Here is an 11,485-nt window from a genome sequence, read left to right on the forward strand (position 1 = left end):
TGTATGTGGTCTGTGTGTGTCTGTGGTCTGTGTGTAGCTGTGGTCTGTGTGTGTCTGTGGTCTGTGTGTGTCTGTGATCTGTGTGTTTCTGTGGTCTGTGTGCGTCTGTGGTATGTGTGTGTCTGTGGTCTGTGTGTGTCTGTGTGTATCTGTGGTCTGTGTGTATCTGGTCTGTGTGTATCTGTGGTCTGTGTGTATCTGTGGTCTGTGTGTATCTGTGGTCTGTGTGTATGTGTGGTCTGTGTGTATCTCTGTGGTCTGTGTGTATCTGTGGTCTGTGTGTGTCTGTGGTCTGTGTGTGTCTGTGGTCTGTGTGTATATGTTGTCTGTGTGTATCTGTGGTCTGTGTGTGTCTGTGGTCTGTGTGTGTCTGTGGTCTGTGTGTATCTGTGGTCTGTGTGTATCTGTGGTCTGTGTGTATCTGTGTTCTGTGTGTATCTGTGGTCTGTGTGTATCTGTGGTCTGTGTGTATCTGTGGTCTGTGTGTATATGTGGTCTGTGTGTATCTGTTGTCTGTGTATATCTGTGGTCTGTGGTCTGTGTGTATCTGTGGTCTGTGTGTATCTGTGGTATGTGTGTATCTGTGCTAACCCTGTGTTATTTCCCTGTCTGTGTTCTATGTGTATCTGTGTTCTGTGTGTATCTGTGGTCTGTTTGTATCTGTGGTCTGTGTGTATCTGTGGTCTGTGTGTGTCTGTGGTCTGTGTGTATCTGTGGTCTGTGTGTATCTGTGGTATGTGTGTATCTGTGGTATGTGTGTATCTGTGGTCTGTGTGTATCTGTGGTCTGTGTGTATCTGTGGTCTGTGTGTATCTGTGGTATGTGTGTATCTGTGCTAACCCTGTGTTATTTCCCTGTCCAGTTTCAAACCGGTGATTGAGGACTGTGTAAAGCAGATGAACCAGGAATTAGTTCAGATGAAGGGGAGTGCTGCAGGGAAGAGCAACGCTGCCATGGATGCTGAGACTGTCCTCAGACCACTCATGGACCTCCTGGATAAAAAGTAGGTCCATATAGGCATATTATCAGCTGGCTTAGAGGTTAGTATCCAGTAGCGTATCCATGTATCTCCTGGATAAATAGTAGGTTTCTGTTTACACCCTTGAGTTAACATTGAGGTAACCAGTTAGGCAAGAAGTTAGAGGGTTGGGTTAGTAACCGTTAGTTGAGAGGTTAGTAAACCCTCATGCAACTCCTGGATAAAAAGTAAGTCTTTGTTTTCACTGAGGATTCATATTGTAAGACTCAGTATGTGTCTGAATGCATGTGGCCGTTATCCTAGAGGAGCTTTGAGTTAGTTAACCAGTTATCCTAGAGGAGCATTGGGTTAGTTAACCAGTTATCCTAGAGGAGCTTTGAGTTAGTTAACCAGTTATCCTAGAGGTGCTTTGAGTTAGTTAACCAGTTATCCTAGAGGAGCATTGAGTTAGTTAACCAGTTATCCTAGAGGAGCTTTGAGTTAGTTAACCAGTTATCCTAGAGGAGCTTTGAGTTAGTCAACTAGTTATCCTAGAGGAGCATTGAGTTAGTTAACCAGTTATCCTAGAGGAGCTTTGAGTTAGTTAACCAGTTATCCTAGAGGTGCTTTGAGTAAGTTAACCAGTTATCCTAGAGGAGCTTTGAGTTAGTTAACCAGTTATCCTAGAGGAGCTTTGGGTTAGTTAACCAGTTATCCTAGAGGAGCTTTGAGTTAGTTAACCAGTTATCCTAGAGGAGCTTTGAGTTAGTTAACCAGTTATCCTAGAGGAGCTTTGAGTTAGTTAACCAGTTATCCTAGAGGAGCTTTGAGTTAGTTAACCAGTTATCCTAAAGGAGCTTTGAGTTAGTTAACCAGTTATCCTAGAGGAGCGTTGAGTTAGTTAACCAGTTATCCTAGAGGAGCTTTGAGTAAGTTAACCAGTTATCCTAGAGGAGCTTTGAGTTAGTTAACCAGTTATCCTAGAGGAGCTTTGAGTTAGTTAACCAGTTATCCTAGAGGAGCTTTGAGTTAGTTAACCAGTTATCCTAGAGGAGCTTTGAGTTAGTTAACCAGTTATCCTAGAGGTTGGAGCTTTGAGTTAGTTAACCAGTTATCCTAGAGGTTGGAGCTTTGAGTTAGTTAACCAGTTATCCTAGAGGTTGGAGCTTTGAGTTAGTTAACCAGTTATCCTAGAGGAGCTTTGAGTTAGTTAACCAGTTATCCTAGAGGTTGGAGCTTTGAGTTAGTTAACCAGTTATCCTAGAGGAGCTTTGAGTTAGTTAACCAGTTATCCTAGAGGAGCTTTGAGTTAGTTAACCAGTTATCCTAGAGGAGCTTTGAGTTAGTTAACCAGTTATCCTAGAGGAGCTTTGAGTTAGTTAACCAGTTATCCTAGAGGAGCTTTGAGTTAGTTAACCAGTTATCCTAGAGGAGCTTTGAGTTAGTTAACCAGTTATCCTAGAGGAGCTTTGAGTTAGTTAACCAGTTATCCTAGAGGTTGGAGCTTTGAGTTAGTTAACCAGTTATCCTAGAGGAGCTTTGAGTTAGTTAACCAGTTATCCTAGAGGAGCTTTGAGTTAGTTAACCAGTTATCCTAGAGGAGCTTTGGGTTAGTTAACCAGTTATCCTAGAGGAGCTTTGAGTTAGTTAACCAGTTATCCTAGAGGAGCTTTGAGTTAGTTAACCAGTTATCCTAGAGGAGCGTTGAGTTAGTTAACCAGTTATCCTAGAGGAGCTTTGAGTTAGTTAACCAGTTATCCGAGAGGAGCTTTGAGTTAGTTAACCAGTTATCCTAGAGGAGCTTTGAGTTAGTTAACCAGTTATCCTAGAGGAGCTTTGAGTTAGTTAACCAGTTATCCTAGAGGAGCTTTGAGTTAGTTAACCAGTTATCCGAGAGGAGCTTTGGGTTAGTTAACCAGTTATCCTAGAGGAGCTTTGAGTTAGTTAACCAGTTATCCTAGAGGAGCTTTGAGTAAGTTAACCAGTTATCCTAGAGGAGCTTTGAGTTAGTTAACCAGTTATCTTAGAGGAGCTTTGAGTTAGTTAACCAGTTATCCTAGAGGAGCTTTGAGTAAGTTAACCAGTTATCCTAGAGGAGCTTTGAGTTAGTTAACCAGTTATCCTAGAGGAGCTTTGGGTTAGTTAACCAGTTATCCTAGAGGAGCTTTGAGTTAGTTAACCACTTATCCTAGAGGTGCTTTGAGTTAGTTAACCAGTTATCCTAGAGGTGCTTTGAGTTAGTTAACCAGTTATCCTAGAGGTGCTTTGAGTTAGTTAACCAGTTATCCTAGAGGAGCTTTGAGTTAGTTAACCAGTTATCCTAGAGGAGATTTGAGTTAGTTAACCAGTTATCCTAGAGGAGCTTTGAGTTAGTTAACCAGTTATCCTAGAGGAGCTTTGAGTTAGTTAACCAGTTATCCTAGAGGAGCTTTGAGTAAGTTAACCAGTTATCCTAGAGGTGCTTTGAGTTAGTTAACCAGTTATCCTAGAGGAGCTTTGAGTTAGTTAACCAGTTATCCTAGAGGAGCTTTGAGTTAGTTAACCAGTTATCCTAGAGGTTGGAGTTTTGAGTAAGTTAACCAGTTATCCTAGAGGAGCTTTGAGTAAGTTAACCAGTTATCCTAGAGGAGCTTTGAGTTAGTTAACCAGTCATCCTAGAGGAGCTTTGAGTAAGTTAACCAGTTATCCTAGAGGAGCTTTGAGTTAGTTAACCAGTTATCCTAGAGGAGCTTTGAGTTAGTTAACCAGTTATCCTAGAGGAGCTTTGAGTTAGTTAACCAGTTATCCTAGAGGTGCTTTGAGTTAGTTAACCAGTTATCCTAGAGGAGCTTTGAGTAAGTTAACCAGTTATCCTAGAGGAGCTTTGAGTAAGTTAACCAGTTATCCTAGAGGTTGGAGCTTTGAGTTAGTTAACCAGTTATCCTAGAGGTTGGAGCTTTGAGTTAGTTAACCAGTCATCCTAGAGGTTGGAGCTTTGAGTTAGTTAACCAGTTATCCTAGAGGTTGGAGCTTTGAGTTAGTTAACCAGTTATCCTAGAGGAGCTTTGAGTTAGTTAACCAGTTATCCTAGAGGAGCTTTGAGTTAGTTAACCAGTTATCCTAGAGGTGCTTTGAGTTAGTTAACCAGTTATCCTAGAGGAGCTTTGAGTAAGTTAACCAGTTATCCTAGAGGAGCTTTGAGTAAGTTAACCAGTTATCCTAGAGGTTGGAGCTTTGAGTTAGTTAACCAGTTATCCTAGAGGTTGGAGCTTTGAGTTAGTTAACCAGTCATCCTAGAGGTTGGAGCTTTGAGTTAGTTAATCAGTTATCCTAGAGGAGCTTTGAGTTAGTTAACCAGTCATCCTAGAGGTTGGAGCTTTGAGTAAGTTAACCAGTTATCCTAGAGGAGCTTTGAGTAAGTTAAACAGTTATCCTAGAGGAGCTTTGAGTAAGTTAAACAGTTATCCTAGAGGAGCTTTGAGTTAGTTAACCAGTTATCCTAGAGGTTGGAGCTTTGAGTTAGTTAACCAGTTATCCTAGAGGAGCTTTGAGTTAGTTAACCAGTTATCCTAGAGGAGCTTTGAGTTAGTTAACCAGTTATCCTAGAGGAGCTTTGAGTAAGTTAACCAGTTATCCTAGAGGAGCTTTGAGTTAGTTAACCAGTTATCCTAGAGGAGCTTTGAGTAAGTTAACCAGTTATCCTAGAGGAGCTTTGAGTTAGTTAACCAGTTATCCTAGAGGAGCATTGAGTTAGTTAACCAGTTATCCTAGAGGAGCTTTGAGTTAGCTAACCAGTTATCCTAGAGGAGCTTTGAGTTAGTTAACCAGTCATCCTAGAGGAGCTTTGAGTAAGTTAACCAGTTATCCTAGAGGAGCGTTGAGTTAGTTAACCAGTTATCCTAGAGGAGCTTTGAGTTAGTTAACCAGTTATCCTAGAGGTTGGAGCTTTGAGTTAGTTAACCAGTTATCCTAGAGGAGCTTTGAGTTAGTTAACCAGTTATCCTAGAGGAGCTTTAAGTTAGTTAACCAGTTATCCTAGAGGAGCTTTGAGTTAGTTAACCAGTTATCCTAGAGGTTGGAGCTTTGAGTTAGTTAACCAGTTATCCTAGAGTTGCTTTAAGTTAGTTAACCAGTTATCCTAGTGGAGTTAGTTAACCAGTTATCCTAGAGGAGTTTTGGGTTACTTAACCAGTTATCCTAGAGGTTGGAGCTTTGGGTCAGTTAACCAGTTTGCCTAGAGGTTGGAGCTTTGGGTTACTTAATCAGTTAGCCTATAGGTTGGAGCTAGAGGTCTGCATGGGACTGATGTATTCATCTTGCTTCTGCCCGAACCCACAGATTTTCATATCGCACCCGCCCACATCCGCTGGCTTTATGTCTGACTCTCACCTGCCAGAGCAGGAACTGATCCGGAACCCAACTGCAGTCCTGGAATGTTATTTCAGGCACAGGCCTGTGTGACGACGCAGATCACATACAGTAGCCATGTTCACAGCAATTTTGCAAACTATAAGCAATATCAAAATGCACAAAAATAACAAAGAAATGGGTTAATTTCTTGGTCACGGGAAGTCGGGTGGGATGTTTGTGTGGGGGGGGGGGTATTATTATAAACAATTATTACATATATCATTATTATATATATCACTAGTTTGTTGGTGCACTAACAGTGATGGTAAAAAAACTATATTTATATAAATTGTTTATTAATTGTGATTGATCAGGGGGTGCACACTTGATCTTGCACGCCCAACTAGAAGAGGAGAGGGAGGCTACTTAACTTGATGCAGTGTATTCTGAGTGTGTGAATAATGCAGCAGAGATGTGCTTTAAATACAGTAGGTTAATAAAGCATAGAAAGCAGAAAGACAACCGTTACCAAATAATCTGGGGACAACAAAAACATTTGAATCCCAAAATTGTCTGATCTGGCCGCCCGCTCCCAGCCGCAGCAAGATAAGTGTCCACCGCCCAGCAGTAGTCTCTGTCAGGACCCCATCTCTGATCTCTGCAGCCCTCTAGTTAGAGCCTTGGGTTAGGTAACCAACTAGCCTACTACAGGGTCCCCCAACTCTCGGCCTATTGGCCCCTCAATTTTTCTGAGCAAAATAATAATAATAACATTAATTTGAATAATTGTGGAAATCTGTTCCAAAGTTCCCTCACATAATAGAGATACAGGTAACTGCCAAACTAAAGGAAACACAAACATAAAGTGTCTTAACAGGGTGTTGGGTCACCACGAGCCAGAACAACTTCAATGCACCTTGTATAGATTCATAAAGAGTCTTAACAGGGTGTTGGGTCACCACGAGCCAGAACAACTTCAATGCACCTTGCATAGATTCATAAAGAGTCTTAACAGGGTGTTGGGTCACCACGAGCCAGAACAACTTCAATGCACCTTGCATAGATTCATAAAGAGTCTTAACAGGGTGTTGGGTCACCACGAGCCAGAACAACTTCAATGCACCTTGTATAGATTCATAAAGAGTCTTAACAGGGTGTTGGGTCACCACGAGCCAGAACAACTTCAATGCACCTTGCATAGATTCATAAAGAGTCTTAACAGGGTGTTGGGTCACCACGAGCCAGAACAACTTCAATGCACCTTGCATAGATTCATAAAGAGTCTTAACAGGGTGTTGGGTCACCACGAGCCAGAACAACTTCAATGCACCTTGTATAGATGCATAGTGTCCAGAACTCTATTGGAGGAATACGATACCATTCTTCCACAACAAATTCCATAATTTGGTGTTTTGTTGATGGTGATGGATAACGCTGTCTCAGGTGCCGCTCCAGAATCTCTCATTAGTGTTCAATTGGGTTGAGATCTGGTGACTGAGAAAGCCATGGCATCTGGTTTACATCGTTTTCATGCACATCAAACCATTCAGTGACCACTTTTGTCCTTTGGATGGGGTCATTATCATATTTTGGGGGCAAAGCCATGGTAACCAATATAATGGCCAGCCAATCATTTTTATACATGACCCTAAGCATGATGAAATGTTAATTGCTTAATTAACTCAGGAACCAAACCTGTGTGGAAGCACCTGCTTTCAATATACTTTGTATCCCTCATTTATTAAAGTGTTTCCATTATTTTGGCAGTTAGCTGTATATGTGATTGTTTACAAATGTAAGCAAGGTTTGATATTATTATGTTTTAGGTAAATATTGTATCTGTTTTGGCTTCTCACAGCCAATTTGCAGTCTACAAATGATTTGTAATAATGTTCCGGCCCCCTGACCATCAATTCAAGAGTCTAGTTGATCATCCCAGTCCTAGTAGGTCTAGAGTAGGTCCATGCTGTGGAAAGGCAGGATGATATGGCTCTTTTCCGCATCATAATGAGTCAGTCTGGAGGTGTTATGGATACACTGGATTCAATATCAATACTGATGTTACCACTCCCCCTGCGGTAGAGGAGCACATACACAAAAATCACAAACACACACAAACTGACACACACGCGCGCAATGAAAAACAGGTATTTGTTTTATATGTGTGTACGTGCATCTGCGTGTGTCATTTGTGTCTCTGTATTTAGTTAGGGCTTGTGTTTCTCAGTATATTTAGGTGTGTGTGAGTGTGTGCGAGCCTTTGTGTGTTTGTTATTGTTGTAGGTGTTTCTCTACTTCAGAGTGGCAACATCCATATTGATATTCAATCCAGTATTCAACAGGAAGCTGTATGTATTCCAACATTATCTTGTAGGCTGTCTTCTCTACTCTGACATCCATCGCATAAGCTGTGTGATTCTCTCTCAGACACTCACGGCAACATCGAGGCCAATGGGGTATTACAGTAGAATCCTCTTAATAATATGCAAAACGAAATCCTCAACCAAGGTTTTCCGTTCACTGGGATTATCACGTGAAGCTGATGCATTTATTCTACATATCATGGCTTTTTGAACTTCACCCTTGATGGTGTTTGATCCTGTTGTCTTCCGATAGGCCCTGTGACGTATGTGGCTTGTGACGTCTGTAACGTTGTTAAAGGGACATTTCATTCATAAATGAAAGTTTCTCAAATGTTTTCAGACCTCTAAAGTAATCTAATTTCTAGATGAAAACACATCCCACGACATCCGTTGTGTAAATCCAGCCTTATGCCTTCATCACAAATACATTGCAAAGATAAGCACGGTCTAATTCCCTGTTTTTCCTGGTTCACTCTATTTTTATCTTTGGGCTGGAGGCATATAGCTGAATCTACACAACAGATGTCATGGGATGGGGTTTCATCTTGACATTAGACTACTATAGAGGTCTCAAAACATCTCAAAAATGTTGATTTGAAAGTCTAATGATTGTGTTTCTGCTGTGGTTTTACATCTGACTTAGACTGTTGGTTCTGCTCTGTCTCTGTCTCTATCTTTGTCTCTATCTCTGTCTCTATCTCTGTCTCTATCTTTGTCTCTATCTCTATCTCTGTCTCTATCTCTGTCTCTGTCTCTATCTCTATCTCTGTCTCTATCTTTGTCTCTATCTCTATCTCTGTCTCTATCTCTGTCTCTGTCTCTATCTCTATCTCTATCTCTGTCTCTGTCTCTATCTTTGTCTCTATCTCTATCTCTGTCTCTATCTCTGTCTCTGTCTCTATCTCTATCTCTGTCTCTGTCTCTATCTCTGTCTCTGTCTCTATCTCTGTCTCTCTCTATCTCTGTCTCTCTCTGCTCTGTCTCTCTCTGCTCTGTCTCTCTGCTCTGTCTCTCTCTGCTCTGCTCTGCTTTGCAGTTTGATTTTATTTGCAAAGATCTGTGAGAAGACGGTGTTGAAACGAGTCCTGAAGGAACTGTGGAAGATCGTCCTCATCACTATTGAGAGAATGATAGTCTTACCACCTCTCAACGACCAGAATGTAAGATGTTATGTTATACACACCAAACACACACACACCAAACACACATTCAACACCATTGAGAGAATGATAGTCTTACCACCTCTCAACGACCAGAATGTAAGATGTTATGTTATACACACCAAACACACACACACCAAACACACATTCAACACCATTGAGAGAACGATAGTCTTACCACATCTCAATGACCAGAATGTAAGATGTTATGTTATACACACCAAACACACACACACCAAACACACATTCAACACCATTGAGAGAACGATAGTCTTACCACATCTCAATGACCAGAATGTAAGATGTTATGTTATATAAACAAAACACACACACACACGTGCGCGCACAACACCACAGAGAGACAGATAGTCCTCACACCTCTCAATGACTACTGTAAGTCATGAAACTATTCTAACCATGATGGGAGAACCTCTTACACTGGAGCAGAAGTAGGTAGCTGTGGTTCTGGAGAGCTACAGGTACTGAAGTGTTTACTTGCCCCCAGCAGGAACCAAATTAGATAATTGGCCAATATCAGAGCTGGGCTCAATTCTACCTACTATCTGGTCTCCCAGGACTGAAACAAAAACGATATAACGGAAAAATCAATACAGTCCAGTATCTGCAACATTCCATGACCGAGGTTGCCTACCTCTGGCTGGAATATCCTCTAGTCTGTAAATGTGCACACCGACACACTCCCACACACACCGACACACTCCCACACACACCGACACACTCCCACACACAAATATGTACAAAACACAGATGCACCATAGAGGATATTTACAAAGTTCAGACAAGATGGTGTCTCCTTCTCTCTTTATGTGTCAGTCATGCAGGAAATGTTAGTGAAGCCTGGATAGAGGAATGAAAAGGCAAGCCTTCTTCTCCAACAGGCAACACTGACAAGGCTGACAACACCCAGAAGGGATGTTCTCAAACACACACACACACACAGTCTTGTATAACTAACCTTGTGGGGAGACACAATTCTGTCCTGATCAAAATTATATTTTCCCTAACCCCTAACCACAACCCTAACCTTTACCTCAAAATCTAACCTTAACCCTAACCCTAAACTTAATTCTAACACTAATTCTAACCTTAACCCTAAACCCCCTAGAAATACACACACACACACATCAAAAACAATATCCTTTACTGTACCACCTTTGTGTTTCCTTTCACATTATATTCAGCATGAAAGTGCTTCAAAGGTGTATGTATATATAGGGTACAACCCTGTCTGTCTTTTCTCCTCACAGCAAGGAGCCCAGATGATTTTCAGTGCTGCCAAAGACCTGGGACAGCTATCCAAACTCAAGGTAGGTCTGGGGCACACTGTGAGTGTGTGTGTGTGAGTGAGTGAGTGATAAAAACAGAGTTTAATAGGCAGTTCTGGGTTTTTGCAATCTCTAGTCCGTCAAAGCACAGCTACAGTAAACACACACATGCACACACACTGTTGTGATTATCAAAAGTTGGACTCCCACACAGTACACAACGTACATCCTCCAGAGCAGTAGATCTCTGTTAGTTGGTTAGTTCTCATAGTGATTACATCCAGATTGAGGTCATCTCTGCTAAAACAGCCCACTCCTACCCTAGTCATGCAACTTCACTTCATGCTATAAACCCATGACTAAACTGGCCAAGTCTTCATCATAGTACGTACTCGTGGTTGCTTTCCAATCCGTCTGTAACACAGATGAACTGTTTTTAATGAAGTCCCTGTATCTCTGCTCCTAAATTAAAAGATATTCCCACAGTCACACTCTTTGATCACAGTCACTAGTCTCATTTCATGTTCCAAGAAGCACAGCAGAAAGATAGGGAGACAGTATTGTGTCTGTGATGTGCCATGGTTGAGCAGCTATTAGCAAGCAACTGTACTGTCGCTGTCTGTAATGTTTTGCTGTATTCTCCTGCTGAATCAAATGATCAGATCTCACAATGTGTTTACCATCTCAGGAACCACCTTAATAATACACAGTAAAGGGGTTGCCATGAATTTGACAGTAATTTACAGGCAGCTCGGTGGCGAGTAAAATGATGTATTTTACATATTACAGTACGCCTCAAAATGTGTTAATAAGTAAGGAACAACTACAGTGCCTTGCGAAAGTATTCGGCCCCCTTGAACTTTGCGACCTTTTGCCACATTTCAGGCTTCAAACATAAAGATATAAAACTGTATTTTTTTGTGAAGAATCAACAACAAGTGGGACACAATCATGAAGTGGAACGACATTTATTGGATATTTCAAACTTTTTTAACAAATCAAAAACTGAAAAATTGGGCTTGCAAAATTATTCAGCCCCCTTAAGTTAATACTTTGTAGCGCCACCTTTTGCTGCGATTACAGCTATAAGTCGCTTGGGGTATGTCTATCAGTTTTGCACATCGAGAGACTGACATTTTTTCCCATTCCTCCTTGAAAAACAGCTCGAGCTCAGTGAGGTTGGATGGAGAGCATTTGTGAACAGCAGTTTTCAGTTCTTTCCACAGATTCTCGATTGGATTCAGGTCTGGACTTTGACTTGGCCATTCTAACACCTGGATATGTACATTTTTGAACCATTCCATTGTAGATTTTGCTTTATGTTTTGGATCATTGTCTTGTTGGAAGACAAATCTCCGTCCCAGTCTCAGGTCTTTTGCAGAATCTCCA

At 41.3% G+C, this 11,485-nt stretch overlaps 1 protein-coding gene across 1 annotated transcript in view; it reads left to right on the top strand.

Annotated features, from left to right (window-relative positions):
• Positions 1-11,485, top strand: part of LOC109881087 (protein unc-13 homolog C) — a 222,597-nt gene that overhangs the window by 174,390 nt on the left and 36,722 nt on the right. Inside the window, exons 26-28 of the mRNA XM_031829463.1 lie at positions 863-1,003; positions 8,687-8,810; positions 10,079-10,138. Of these exons, the coding sequence (XP_031685323.1) occupies positions 863-1,003; positions 8,687-8,810; positions 10,079-10,138 (325 nt within the window). The remainder of the gene's footprint in view (positions 1-862; positions 1,004-8,686; positions 8,811-10,078; positions 10,139-11,485) is intronic.

This window comes from Oncorhynchus kisutch, linkage group LG8 (genome assembly GCF_002021735.2).
Source record: "Oncorhynchus kisutch isolate 150728-3 linkage group LG8, Okis_V2, whole genome shotgun sequence".
In the NCBI taxonomy this organism is placed as follows: domain Eukaryota; kingdom Metazoa; phylum Chordata; class Actinopteri; order Salmoniformes; family Salmonidae; genus Oncorhynchus; species Oncorhynchus kisutch.